This window comes from Marmota flaviventris, chromosome 10 (assembly GCF_047511675.1).
Source record: "Marmota flaviventris isolate mMarFla1 chromosome 10, mMarFla1.hap1, whole genome shotgun sequence".
Lineage (NCBI taxonomy): Eukaryota > Metazoa > Chordata > Mammalia > Rodentia > Sciuridae > Marmota > Marmota flaviventris.
The window spans coordinates 105,738,791-105,754,380 of NC_092507.1; the positions used below are offsets into that span (position 1 = coordinate 105,738,791).

Below are 15,590 nucleotides of genomic sequence, written 5' to 3' on the forward strand. Positions count from 1 at the left end.
TCCCTTCTAATTTTTTATTTATGCAATCTAGCTATGAATCAATCCATTTTTATTTTATTAAATGTCCAATTTAGTCAAATATACAGGTAAGTGATAAAGGATTTCAATATGCCATTTCTCTCTTGCAAATTCTTCTATTTAGCTGTGAGAGGCTACATGGAACAGTAATAGAAGAAAAAAATCCTTAATCCGTACAAATTAATAGGAGAGTCTGGGGCTATAGCTCAGTGGCAGAGAGCTTGCCTAGCATATGTGAGGCACTGGGTTTGATCCTTAACACCACATAAAAATAAAAAAACACATAAATAAAATAATTATTAAAAAATTAATAGGAAAAATATCAATTCCTCATTAGAAACATGGGCAAAAGACATACATAGATAATTTACAAAAAAAAAGGACCCAAAGATGCCTAAGAAAGAAACTCAGTAATAATAAAGAGGTCCACATTTAAATAATGAATATAGATTTACATATGGCCCAAAATAAAGATTAGAAAAGAATATGCCAAAGTATTATAGTGATTATTTCTCAGTAACCAGATTGACAGTGATTTCTAATTTCTTCTTTTTATTTACTCTTCCATATTTTCCAAACATTCTGGAATAAACATCTTAACCTAGGGGGAAAAGCCAGACCAATTTGAAAGAAGCTGCTGTGTGGCTAGTGCTGCCACGGACAGCACTAGAGTACCGCAGCTTATGGCTGAGATAGAGAGCATAATCAGGCTAAACTGGCTATGACAGCCCTGCCAAGTCTGGAGGCAGGGCAGGGCCACTTAGGTAACAGCTGAGACTATCATATAGAAGGCCACTGGCATGTGACATGGCTCACTTAAGTATTTTCAACCTAAAAAGCACTGTTAATAGTTACAGGGTTCTTTTGTGTGTTTTGGGTTTTTTTGATATGAGGTATCACTACATTGCCCAGGCCAGTCTCAAAATCCAGGGTTCAAGCAATTCTGCCTCAGCCTCCCAAGTATCTGGGACTATAGTTGCAGTTCCACCTGGCTTAATAATTAAAATTCTGAATAAGGCAGTTATATCTATTTATAAGCAGAATTCAGAAATGATAATGGTTTATTAATTAAAAATGATAATTTCTACCAGGCACAGTGCACATGCCAATCCTAGTGATGATGCAGGAGGCTGAGGCAGGAGAATAGGAAGTTCAAGGCCAGTCTTGGCTGTCTAGTGAGACCCTATCTCAAATAATAATAATAATAATAATAATAATAATAATTGGGATGTAGCTCAGTGATAACAGCACACCTGAGTTCAACCCCAGTACCACCAAACAAACCAACAAAAACATGCAATTTCCTCTTTAATTCTTCCCTTCTCAAATACACCCACACCTCACAAACTGTAGCCTCCCTCAATACAAGTTCCACAGGGGGAATGGTATAATCTAGGCTGTGGCTTTTTTATCCACTTGAAAAAGAAACAAGATGAGAACACTGTTCTTTTTTATTTTTGTTTCTAGGACTAGAGTCCCAAAGACCAAGTCTTTTTTCATTTCCTGTGCTCTCTGGGCCATTCCTTATTGTATGTAAGGTAGAACTATTTTCTTCATCAAAACCAACAAACCAAAGAGACCTTCAAACTTGTTTTCTCTTTGACCCTGAAATTACTGTCTTCTTTTTTTTTTTTTAAACTTCTTTTTAAAAATATTTTCAGTTGTATAAGAACACAATACCTTTATTTTATTTATTTATTTTGATGTACTGCAGAGGATCAAACCCAGTGCCTCACATGTGCTGGGCAAGCACTCTACCACTGGGCTACACACCCAGCTCCTTTTTTTTCCTTTTCAAGTCCCATATAGGAAATGTTCTGATTCTGTTTCTTCCTTTCCTCCCACTGTATCCTTGGTCTGCCACAATGTTCACAAAGCTTTATCCCTAGTTCTACCCATTTCTCAAATACTCTGGTTCTGTTTTGGCAGTCCCAACAAATAGAAATCAGATAAAGTAGCCCATTCACCTCTTTAGTTCTGAGGTTGGTGCCCAGTCCTTCGAATCAGGAAAACAAAATTTTGGGATAACTTTGAGCCTCTCTTCAGTGTCTTTGGATTGCTTAAAGCCATGATCACCCTGAAAAAGATAACAACATAGGTGACATTATTCTATGAAAGTAGAGACTAGAAATAAAAACTCAGCCTGGTCTCAGGAAAAGAGATGTCTGATAAGCCTGAGCAAATGTCTCAGTGTGGTTTTGTGCTTAACAAAACAGGAAGGCCAAGACCGAGAATCACGGAAGATGCACTGAGAACAGTTACTAAGAATAAAGAATCCTATTTTTACACAGAAATGGTGCTTGTGGAGATCCTATAATCTAGTGTAAAAAAGGTAGTTACAAATAGTTTCTTATCTAGAGGCAGACTCTTAATTCAGGATTCACACACTAGTAGAAACCCAGTATTTTTATGAGTCAGAGACTCATTCTATAATATTACTAATAGCAAAAACCTAGTCATCTCAAGACATCCTCTAATCAATCATCAAGGGTGCTTTGAGAAGGCAGATGAATGTTATTTAGAAAAATGCTATTTTTAGAATTCATCCCATATATAATCATTTCTCTTAGCATATAATCTTTGTTACCTAATTACTGGTTTGCAACTTCCTGTAAAATTTTACCAAGGAAGAATCTTGTGTAAAAGTGGCATTGCATTTTAAAAGACAGTCTAAATTTAGTTAAACCAAAAGACATTTAGAAACTACTACTACCTGTCCTCTATAAAAATAAGCACATTAAGTCCAATTATCACATTACTTTTAGATTATTAATATCAAGCTCTTAAAAAAAGAAAAACATCAGGGCTGGGGATGGAGTTCAGTGAGACAGCACTTGCCCAGTTTGTTCAAGACCCTGAGTTCTATTCCCAGCACCACAAAAAGGAAGGAAGGAAAGAAGGAACTAATAAAAATATAGTTGTATCATAACCTTTAATTTTTACATTGTTAAAATATAAAAATACCTTCCACAGTCATTATCATCCAAGGTTTCCACAACAAAATCCAAAAGGATCAGGTCTTATAACTGGGAATGCCTACAGCACAAAGATGGTAAGTGACTTACTTAGAGATGTTCCTGAATCACTGCCAGAATTAACTGTGTCCTTATCTGGTTGAGTCTCTTAATTCAGACTTAGCTTTCCCTTTCCAATTGTAAGACTAACTGAAACCAGGAAAAATAATTAAGCTCCTCTTAGTGGCAAACTTGATATCAAGCTATCTAGATAACCTTATTTTAGCCTATGTATTATAGTGCATTTTACTAAACAATGCTATGACTTTGTGCTTTCAGGCTAAGTGAAGGAATTTTATGAGAAATTAAACTTATGAGAAATTATGGATTTATTCACTGTAGGGATATTGTTGAGGCATTTAAAAAATAAGAATCCATGTAGAAAAATAGTTCTTAGATTCCAGTACAGTTGTGTTTCACTAATTTTTTTAGTGAAACACGTAACTCAGGGTTATAAATCCAAAGTCTCAAAGAGGATCAGCAGATAAATGAGAAGTGGTGCAAGTAATAAGCTAGAAAGTCAGTAAATGTCCTTTTTAAAAGGATAACTTATTCTTTTTTTTTTTTGGTACTGGGAATTTAACCCATGGTTGCTTAACCACTGAGCCACATCCCCAACCCTTTCCTGCTTTTTATTTTGAGACCCTCTGCTGGGTTTCCTCCTTCGCCAGCAGCAGACCATGGGGCCACCATTTTAACCAAAAGCAGTTGGGCAACCCCCAGGGGTTACAGTCTCCATACTGGGATGTGCTTGGTACTTGGATACTTGGTACTTTCCACACTTGGAAAAGGCTTGCTTCCACTGAAGACATGTGGCGCTACCAGCCCACGGCAAGGCAGGAAAAACTGCCCCCATGCTTTGCATAGAGATGCTGCAGAGGAATGCTTGCCTGAGCCCACCCTCCCCCATGCCTATGCTCAAGTCCCTGCCAGGGACAGAAGAGGGCAGCAGTCACTCTACTGGGATGTAAAGGAAGTCAGACAGGATCCAGTAAACCAGGACAATCAGTAAACTCACCCCAGGAGGGCAACAGGAGGTGAGACCAAAGAACTGAAGCTTTGAGACCCTGGTACAAGCTGGGAACAGTGGCACACACCAGTAATTGAGGCTACTCAGGAGGCTGAGGTAAGCGGATCACAAGTTTGAGGCCAGCCTGGGATTCTTAGTAAAAAACTATCTCAAAAAATAAATAAATATATATATATATGTAAAGAGCTGAAGATGTAACTCAGTGGTAAAGGGACCTTGGGTTCAATCCCCAGTAACTCAAAACAACAACAACAACAACAACAACAAAAACAAAACAAAATGTCCTTGGCACAAGTCCAACTGTCCTATCGGACTTCAATTAATAATAAACACAAATTCAAAGATAAAATTATTAAGCAATTCAAGATGGTGACTACAGAGCACTAAATCCCCCTCAGAGGGCCCTCCTGAGTGAGGGGCCTTATAGACTACACTGGCCCATGAAGTCTTGCTCTTTACTCGGTTTCAGTCAATTCCTGCCACTTTGGAATGCAGGCTTAGTGTTGCTACTTTTTCCAGTTTACATGACAAGGCAGAAATATAGATTTGTATGTGAAATTTGATTTGGGTAGAGGCTGAGGTACATCTCTAGCCCCTGAAATTTGATTTTTTTTTTTTTTTTTGAGCTACTAGAGATTAAACCCAGGGTCTCTCACATGCTAGGCAAGTGCTCTACCACTGAGCTATGCCCCCAGTCCTTTTTTTAAAAAAACTTTTAAAATATTTAATTTTTAGTTTTAGGTGGACACAAATGTCTTTATTTTATTTTTATGTGGCGCTAAGAATCGAACCCAGTGGCTCACACATGCTAGGTGAGCGCACTACCACTTAAGCCACATCCCCAGCCTGCCCCCAGTCCTTTTTATTTTATTTTGAGGCAGTTTCTTACTAAGTTTCCAAGATGGCCTCAAACTTGCCATCCTCCTACCTCAGCCTCCTGAGTGGCTGGGCCACTGCATCCAACTGGAATATTTTTAAACACCTGCAACAAAAGTTGTTTGGTTTTTCTTTGTTGTTATTGGGGATCAAATCCAGGGGTGCTTTACCACTGAGCTACAACCCCAGCCCTTTCTATTTTGAGACAGGGTCTCACTAAGTTGCTTAGGGCCTTGCTTAGTTGTTGAGGCTGGCTTTGAACTTGTGATCTCCCGCCTCAGCCTCTGAAGTCACTGGGATTACAAGCATGCACCACTGTGCTCAGCCACAAAAGTTATTGATATTATTTTTATAAAAATACTAAAAGAACCAGAAAGAAAGAAAAAAAAATGAAGGAAGGAAACACATGTGCTTGGGTTAATTTTCTCACAGGCTCAAAAGGCTCTCTGAGAGCACAGACTAAGAAAACCTTTTTCAGTTGCACTCCCATCATCTAATCCTGGCAAACAGCAGGCACAATATTTAATTAAATGAATGAATTTTTTTTTTTTATAAAGTAGAGTGAACCAAATAATAGTTTTAATAACAGCTATCATCTATTAAGTACATTCTTTGTGTCAGGAACTGCACTAAGCACTTTACTTATATTATCTCATTAAATTCTTACTAATAATGGGTAACATTATATAGAGTTCACTGCATGTCAGACACTGTTCTAAGTGCCTTATATAAATCAGCTCATTTAAACTTACTATATCTCAAAGGGGTAAATACCATTATGATTATGCCTACTTTACAAATGAAGAAACCAAGGCATGGAAAGGTTAAGAAACTGCTCAAAGGCACTGTGCTAATAGATGGCAAATACAGTGTTGGCTCAGAGTCCAAGCTATCAAGCAACACACTATTCTGCCTCTTATTAGGGATCAGAAAATTGAAGCTTTGTAACCTGCTAAAGATTACTAAATGGTGAAGCTAAAAATAAAAAATCTAACTTGGAGAAAGAACTAATTCTCCCCCAATTTCCATTTGCTTATAGTTTATGCCTGGTGAAAGATGTCATCAAAGTCGCTTACCAGATCCTATAAGTATGATAAAAGCTGGTCGAGATAACAATAAACAAAAAGAAAGGAAATAAACATACATGGCATGCAGGAACCTTCCTGAATGCTTCTTGGCCTCCTTGTACCTACCTTGCTAGGGAACTGCTGTATGACTTGGGGAATGTAGCTTATTCCTGATGCCTTCTTCTGTAGAGACACCACTACAAACAGTTCAAACAGCTGCTGTTCCTGCAATTCAATAAGATCCCGCTCCAAGGTCTGGTAGTGAGGATTCCTCTTGGAAGACTGCTGCAATTGTGCTAAGCGTTTGTGGCGATCTGTAATAAAATCACAGAGCAAGGGTTTTCCCCTGAGACCCTCTAGTCCCAAGGTCATGACCCACACAGGACCAATCTTCACAGGTTCACTGCTGAATGCACACTGACTAAACAATATGTGCCACACACAAACACATACACACCTACACCTATTAGGATTGACACACTCAGGGAAAAAGTGCAGACCCTTACAAGTGCCTAGGGACCCCACTCCACTTCCTGCAGAGAATGACACTGCATATCCCAACTGATATGCTATGTATGTCCAACACACACTATGCTATCGTACGGCAGCACACCAGAATACATGGAAAACAATAGACGCCACTGCTGGGAATGCCCGGAAATCAAGTGGGAGGGGAATACCTGATGAAAGAACCAAATCTTACAGAGCACAAGTACGAGGGATTAGTTTGATAAAATTGAAACAAGTTATTTTTCACATTGAAGAAATGTCCTTTTCCCTTCTTTCCTTGGTACATGTTACTAATAATGGATATATTTTTATATCAATAAATGGTGTTAAATTCAAGAGGAAAATAATGAAGTGGAAGAAGACATCCATATTAAAAAGCTATTCCTCAAAAGAATGAAATTTTGGAGGCAGACTATTTAAATAGTACATGGCAAATAAATAGTATATACCACCCCAACTGGATAGAATCTATTTTCTATTCTCATTTATCTCTGAATTTTTAATAATTTGGGTGGTGCGTTTGCAGGACAAAGAATCTGCACACTCCAGAAATTTGTTTCTGTGTCATTCTGAGCGACTGACCAAAGGACTTAGCCTCTAACTTGTCTTTTTGAGATATGATGCATTCTTCCCTAAAAGAAGTTACACTGCACAATCACAAAAAACCAAAGGCCCAATGTTCTCCCTGATATAGAGATGCTAACACAATGGGGGCGGAGGGAAGAACAGAAGTTCATTGGATTAGACAAAGAGGAATGAAGGGTGGTGGTGGATGGGAACAGGAAAGAAAGTAACTTTTCTATGTTCACATATGAATACATGACCAGTGTAACTCCATATCATGAACAACTACAAGAATGGGAAGTTATACTCCATGTATATATAATGTGTCAAAAAATACTCTATTGTCATGTACATCTAAAAAGAACAAAATAAAAATAAATTTAAAAAAGATAAAAAAGAAGTTACACTGTAGATTAAAATACTAAAGACATTTAAAAAGTACCACTAGAAATGGCTCCTTAGAACTAATTATCCAATACATTTAGTGTTCTAGGCAAAGCTTTATGTACTCCAAAGGTTTGAGTTCAAGTTAAGGCCAATTTTAGGTCCTGTTTCTCATTAGCAATAGCACTAAATTAGTCATCCTTACACATCAAGGTTGAATCTGATGATGCTTTAAGTTTCATCTTCAGTCAGGCTTCAGAATGAAATACCTGAAGCAATTCAGGATAGTAGAAGGAACATAAGACTATTAATCATAAGATTAGAGTATCAGACTTGGAACTACCCTGTACTCAGCTTTAATAATTTACATCTCTTATTCTTCTAAGCCCAAGTTTCAGGCAGTTAAACAGGAAGTAAAGAGCTTGCTTTGACAGTGCATTAAATGAAGACACAGAGTACCATGAAGTGCTTGGACAAACAGTGCCAGAAATGCATCGTGCATTCTGTACTCTAACATAAAGTAAACAGCATAATAATTTGGAATATAAGTGCCTATGAAAATAGATAAATGTGTCTTTTCTCAATGTCAGAGGTATTAGAGTCACTTAATAAGTATACTTGAGTTACTATGAAAAAAAGCAGATATTTGACACTAGGTATTTGTCTCAGCAGGTGACTCACATACTCTGTTTTGGCTGCCACGAAACTACTGTAGATATGTCTAGACATGCAGCTCTCTGCTGCTCCCCTAAGAATATTCCATCCTAAGAGCCATGTTGGTCTACTTCACTCCACTATGGGAGATTTCTAACGCTGTAAATGACTGATGGTGTGCTGTTCAGTTCTCCAAATTGCAACAGGTTCTAAAAATGAAGAAATCACCTACAAAATAAAACTTCATGTGGGGAAAATCATGCTTAATTACAAAGGCAGGTGGTGCCACTCCACCCACAACCAGAATCATCACAAGAAAGGGAGCACCCCATTGACTCACTCACTCTTTGGCAGATATTCAGCATCACTTTCGTTCCCACTGGTTTCACCTGAAAAGAGAGGAAGCGATTCCATTTGTATTGTACAATAGTAGGAAGTACATGAGAATGAGAATATAAAACCTCCAGAAACCTGGGGACTTGAATTTTAGGAATAAGATGCTAAGCCTTTCTTTAAACCACTTAGTTATGTCACGTTAGGACAGTTGTCAAAAGAGAAACAGTAAAGCTGGGTTTAGTGGTGCCTGCCTATTATCTCAGTCACTGGGAAGGCTGAGGTGGGAGGATCACAAGTTTGAGGCCAGCCTCGGCAACTTAGAGACCCTGTCTCAAAATTAAAAATTTAACAAAGGACTGGGGATGTACCTCTGTGGCAAAGTGTCTGGGTTCAAATCTCAGTATCAAAAGAGAGAGAGAGAGAGAGAATATGCAGTGGAGAATATAGTGGCTCCCCTTTATTTGCAGGGGATATGTTCCAAGACACCCCAGTGGATGTCTGAAACTGTGGACAGACTGAATCCTATATATATGTATTTTTTCCTGTTCATACATCCTAAGAGAAAACTTAATCTATAAATTAGGCATAGTAAGAAATTAACAATATACTATAATAAAAATGTGAATATACTATAATAGCAATATATTATAATACATTGTAAGATGTAAGATGACACAATGTCTATGTGATGAGATGAAGTGAGGAGAATGAGGTAGGCGCTGTGATGTATCATTAGGCTACTACGTAAGAATGACTTAACATAAGCACTGTGATCCAAGGACAGTTGATCTCATAACCCAGAGGCTACTGATTGACTAACAGATGGGTAGTGTACCCAGAGGAGAGGGCTGGACAAACAGATGATTCACCTTGTGGGCAGGAAGGAGAGGGACAGCTTGAGATTTCACTACCTGCTTGGAATGGTGCTCAGTTTAAAACTTGTGAATTTTTTTTTTCCTAGAATTTTCCACTTAATATTTTCCAACCTCAGTTGGTCAGTGGTTAAGTGAAGGGAATATCTTTTTTGTTTTTTTGGTGGTGCTGGGGTTTGAACCCAGGGCCTTGTGCATGCAAGGCAAGCACTCTACCAACTGAGCTACATCCCCAGCCCTATGAAGGGGATATCTTAAAAGGCTCAGAGAAGAAACTGCTGTATTACATCTTCCCTTTGTTTCACTCCTCTGTTCCCCTCCTATCTCTAATTCTGGGCATTGACCACCTTTCCGATTAGTTTTGTTGCGGTACTTTTTTGGTGGTAGGGATTAAACCTAGATGTGCTTTATCACTGAGATCCATCCTCCGCTCTTTTATTTTTTATTTTGAGACAGGGTTTCACTAAGTTGTTTAGGGCCTTGCTAAGTTGCTGGGGCTGGCCTCAAACTTGTGATCCTCCTGCCTCAGCCTCCTGAGTTGCTGGGATTACAGGTTTTTGTTACCTCACCTGGCCTTTCTGACTAGTTTTAATAAGTTTAGTTCAGAGTGGATTCTAATTTTACATTCAACTCTTTATTTGTATATTCCAAATAAAGTATCAAAGGGAGAATAATACTGAGCTGTCTAAACAAAAATCTCAACACTAATCAATTATGAATTTAGAATAACAAAAAACGTGGGAGAGTTTTGAGAGAGAGATTACCAAGCTTAAGAAGTAACAGTCTACCTCTTTTATGAAGCCTCAACAACCTCTAGCCCATACAGATTTTCCCTTCTCTGAATTCTTATGGTCCTCGAGCTGCTTTGAACTGTTCTTATTTTTCCCAATCATATTTTATGTATCTTGAGGATAAGGAGCTATGTTGCTTTCACAAGAAGTGTTGGTTGGGTTTTTTTTGTTTGTTTGTTTTATTTTTTGTTAATTTTTGAGACAGGGTCTCCCTAAGTTGCTTAGGGCCTTGTTAAATTGCTGAGGCTGGCTTGGAATTTGAGATCCTCCTGCCTCAGGTTCCTGAGACACTGGGATTATAGGTGTAGGCCACTGAGCCCAGCTTTTGTTTTTTGTTTTCTGTTATTTTTTTTTTCCTCTCTTGGTGCTGAGATTGAATGCAAGACTTCACACATGCTAAGCACGTGTTCTACCACTGAGCTACATCCTCAGCCAACAAGGCAGTGTTTTGTACCATAATTCAGGGCACACAGACAATTTATCAAAGGGAGGAGGGAAAAAAAGTTTAAAAGGGATGGGCATGTAGCTCAGTGATAAAGCACTTGCTTAGTGTATGTGAGGTCCTGGGTTTGATCCCAAAACTTGCAAAGAGGTGGGGCAGGGGGAATAAACAAAATTCTAGATTAGGTGTAAAAAGCTAAAGCAAAATAAGAAAAATGCAAAGAAAAGGAAAACCTTTAAATGTATCAGGAAAAACAATGCTTAGGAATCAAAGATGAAAATATATGCAAGTTTGAGTATATACAATTGTAACATTTCTATCTAATCAAAAACCCATTAGTATACTAAAAAAAGAATAATAAACTGGAAAAATATTTATCAACATTGCAGATACAAAGCCAAGTTGTTACAAATTGAGAAGAAAAATACAGGATAAGAATGGATAATTTGTAGAAGATTTATAAACAATTGAGAAACAAGAAAACTGCCCAAATTTGAAATGAAGAAAGTAAATTAAAATGATAAATAAAACACAAAACTTCAAACATCTTATTAACAACAACAAAAAAAATGAAATCTTAAACAACTTAATCAGTATTGGTGAAGATTATGGGAAAAGAGGCATATTCAAATGCTATTCACAAAAATAGAAGCTGTTACAATCTGTTTGTGTGACAATATGGCAGCAGCTATAGAAATTTTAGATCCATATTTTCTTTGAACAAGTAAGTCCACTACTTACCAGGGATTGAACCAGGGGCACTTAACCACTGCTACACATTCCTAGTCCAGGAACTTATTTTAAGATATATTCTTACAAATATACAAAAATATAAGCAAAAGGATGCACGTTGCAAATAGTGTTTGAAAACACACTCATATTAAGTATTTATATTAATTAAAATGTTAGGAACAACCAAAATATATACAGGTTAAATAAATATTTTTTCTTGTTTTCATGGTACTGGATATCAAACTGAGGGTCTCACTGAGTTATATCCCCAGCCCCAATAAAATTATTTTATACCTATATAGGAAAATACAGTACAACTATGATGATCTCTGTGTAGATGCTGAAAGATCTCTGGAATATACTAATTTTTTTTTTTTAAGAAAGGCATATAAAGTCAGAACACTATAAGACTATTTGTGTAGAAAAGACATTTGTATCCTTAGCACCAGGTACCTCTTAGGAACTTATAAAGCTTCTCAAAAGAAAGAAAAGAGGAAAGGAAGAAAAGGCAACATAGCTGGAAAAAGATCTTACAAAAGATCATTTAAGTGGGTCTAATATACTGATGTCTATGGGCTTTGCTGACATCATTTCAAAACAGTGAGTGAAGGTTAAGGGGATTATGAACCGAAAGGGAAATTTATAGGGATCAAAAAGTACCAGATTGTCACTTTTTATCTGTGACTTCAACAAACAAAATTACAATGACAGAATTGAAGAAGGACAATAAGTCATTTTGTAACACTAGAAAATTGAATGTTAAGAAATGTTTAGGTTGGAATGTATTGAGTAAACCATAGCTTGTACTGACAGAGTTGGCATATATAATTAGCCAGTTCTATAGACATTGTTCATATGCAGACAAAAGATTAAGGAGGAAAATGAAAATTTGAGAACTGTGACCTTGGAGCCAGGAGATCCTCAGGCATGAGAGAAACTCCTCCAATCCCCTGAAGAAACTGGAGTTAGTCACAGATTCTGGGTAAATGCCCTTTTTTGTTGAGCTGCACAAAGGCAAAACAACCTTTTAGGGAAGAATTATAATGTAGGGACTGCTCCTTTTTATTTTTTGGTGCTAGAATTTGGAAATTCAGGCGGTTGAATAATTTTTTTCTTCTTTTCAACAATGAAATAGTTTTTGGGGTTTTTTTTTTGTTTTGTTTTTTTAAGGATTTGACTCTTCAAATTTTTCTTAAGCTAGGTGTGGTGGCACACATTTGTAGTCCCAGTTACTTGGGAGGCTGAGATAGGAAGATGGCTTGAGCCCAGAAGTTTGAGGTCAACCTGGGCAACAAAACAAGATCCAGATCTCAAAACAAAACTTGTCTTAGAGTAAATTTACTAAACTTCTCATCCACAAGGGATAAAACACACATATAAAATAAAGGAAAATGATAATGTTTTACAAACACTTGGGTTGGCCCCTAGGATCTTGATATTTTTGCATAATTTATAATTTATAATTTCTTTCTTTATCCATTAAACAAAAATATGTATGACACAGGGTCAGAAAACTAATAACACATGGGAAGGGATTCAAAATAATATCTGGCAAGAGTTTCCATTTTGTGTATCTAGTTCTGAATTACATGGAGAAGAGGTAGTTATTGAACTGCTAAAAATCAAGGTTTATAACAAAAATTGAGAGTAACTAAGTTTGGTAAGAAAAGAGGATCAGAGTTTGTAGAGCCATAGTTCTTGACTTAAATCTATGTTTCCTCTTCTGGCTCTGCTTCTCTGTACATTTGGATGGATCATCCCCAACTCCTAGTCCTAATGTTACAAAAGAGGGTAAAGTCTGTAAATAAACCATTACCTCATCCCATAAATGGTAACTATTATTAAAAAGCAACCAAAAGTATTTCTTCTCCAAAGAGGACTCAAAAATGTTTTAATAAATGCTGCTGAAAATATGAAAACTCACACTAAAAACGGTAACCAGCTGATTTTGTTGTTGTTGCTGTTGTTTTATGTGCTGGGATATTTTTTCTTAATGTGCTGGGATTGAACCTAATCATTACAGAGTAAGAATAGAGTCTTCAGTTGTAACACAGAGGATTTTATCTCCAGAGAATTAGTTGTTGGAATGTAGAATAGTTTTTTAAGAACAATTTTTAAATTTCTATTTTTAAATGCCTACAAAAATAATCAACATTCTCCTCTGGTGTGACTTGGCTGCTATTTCTCACTTATGAATATTATAAACAAAATTACTAAATTCTACATATTTCTTGCCAGGCAACCAAGTTAAGAAACTCACATGAATTTTTCTTTATTGTGGTGCTAGGGATAAAACCCAAGACCTGTACATGCTAGGCAAGTGCTCTACCACTACTTAGCCCTCATATGAGTTTTTATGAAAATTCTAATAACTCATCATAGATGTTCAAAGTTTTTTAATGAAAGCAATATAAGTGTTACTTAGGCTTCTGTTGGAAAAAACTACTGAATTTATGCAAAGACTACAAATTGAGTACCACATACCTTCAATCTATATGTACATAATGTTTTCATTTCTCTACTTGTTCTATATTGATAAATAACTATAAATCAAAGGTCTACAAAATAATTATTTCAAATTGCCTATGAAAGTTAATCACATTGTTTTATGATTTTTTTCATTTACTTATTCACCCAATACTTATTACTTGGTGCAGAATTAAATAAAAGGGATTTTTTTAAAAAAATCCTCATTCTAAAGAAGTTTATAATTAAATTGTATATAAAGGAAAGTAAATCAAAAATCATGATACACATCAAATATTAAGTCATACAATGATTCTTCCTTCTTACATTGACAGCTATGGACAGCTGAAACAAATATAAATAATTCTTACCTTTTGAGGGAGGTACATCCTTTGCATTGTAAGGATGTAACTTTACCTTCTTCTTCCCTCTCTTAGATTCAAAAATGTCTTCTATTTTCAATACAAGCTAAGGAAAAAAAAAAGATTAGAAAAACACAAGTTAAAACTAACATCTTGGGGGGTTAAGGCTCAGTGGTAGAGCGCTTGTCTGGTTTGTGAGAGGCACTGGGTTCAATCCTCAGCACCAAATAAAATCAATCAATCAATCAATCAATAAAGGTATTGGGTTCATGTATAACTAAAAAGTATTAAAAAAACCTAACACTTGTGAGGTATACATATTAATAATTAGTGATTCTCATTTAGAGAAAGATCCATTTTATAAATAAAAACCCTCTTCATATTTTCCAATTTTGAATCTAAAAAATGATCTTCAATTAGATGATACACTGTTCTAATACCAAGTCCATATATCAAAGTAAGGGAAAGGTTATCTCCTTTCCAGATGAGCCCAGCTCAGTCCTCTTAAGGAATATTACTTGAAATCAAACCTAGAGAGCTTCTGTCAAAGATACTCTTTGCTACTGGGAGTACTAACATCACAATTTATTTTGGAATTGTGTCATAAAAATTGGGAGACTCTCAAATATGTGTTTGAATAAAAACTTCCCCCCATCATTCATTAATATACATCTCAAGCAAGTCCAATTCACATGTTTTTAAACTGTTATATAACTATTTCATATGCATTAGTAAGCTTTTTAAAAGTTGTAGATGGACAGCATGCCTTTATTTATTTATATTAATTTATTTACTTCAATTAGGTATATATGACAGCAGAATGCACTTTGATTCATTGTACACAAGTGCAGTACAACTTTTCATTTCTCTGGTTGTATACTATATAGTGTCACACAGTATGTGCAGTCATACATGTACCTAGGGTAATGATGTCCATCTCATTCCAACATCTTTCCTGCCCCATGCACCCTCCACTCTCCTCCTTCCCCTTTGCCCAGTCAAAGTTCCTCCATTTTTACCATGCCCCCTCCCCACTTTATGGATCAGCATCTACTTTTCAGAGAGAACATTCACCTTCTGGTTTTTTGGGATTGGCTTACTTTGCTTAGCATGATATTCTCCAACTCCATCCATTTATCTGCAAATGCCATAATTTTATTTTCTTTTAATGCTGAGTAATATTCCATTGTGTATATATACCACAATTTCTTTATCCACTCATTTATTGAAGGGCATAGAGGTTGCTTCCACAGTTTAGTTATTGTGAATTGAGCTGCTATAAACATTGATGTGGCTACGTCACTGTAGGATGTTGATTTAAGTCCTTTGGGTATAGACTGAGGAGTGGGATACCTGGGTCAAATGATGGTTCCATTCCAAGTTTTCTAAGGAATCTCCACACTGCTTTCCAGATTGGTTGCACCAATTTGCAGTCCCACTAGCAATGTATGAATGTGCCTTTCCCCCCACAT

At 36.5% G+C, this 15,590-nt stretch overlaps 1 protein-coding gene and 1 non-coding gene across 4 annotated transcripts in view; both read right to left on the reverse strand.

The window, feature by feature from the left end:
* Positions 1–15,590, reverse strand: part of Dennd2c (DENN domain containing 2C) — a 79,630-nt gene that overhangs the window by 17,770 nt on the left and 46,270 nt on the right. For all 3 annotated transcript variants that reach the window (XM_027940323.2, XM_027940322.2, XM_071618220.1), the window contains 4 exons: positions 14,128–14,224; positions 8,462–8,506; positions 6,132–6,319; positions 1,986–2,095 (listed from right to left, as the gene is read on the reverse strand). In XM_027940323.2, the coding sequence (XP_027796124.1) occupies positions 1,986–2,095; positions 6,132–6,319; positions 8,462–8,506; positions 14,128–14,224 (440 nt within the window). The remainder of the gene's footprint in view (positions 1–1,985; positions 2,096–6,131; positions 6,320–8,461; positions 8,507–14,127; positions 14,225–15,590) is intronic.
* Trnaa-ugc (transfer RNA alanine (anticodon UGC)) lies at positions 9,487–9,559 on the reverse strand. The gene has a single exon. It is a non-coding gene; the product is annotated as a tRNA-Ala (tRNA).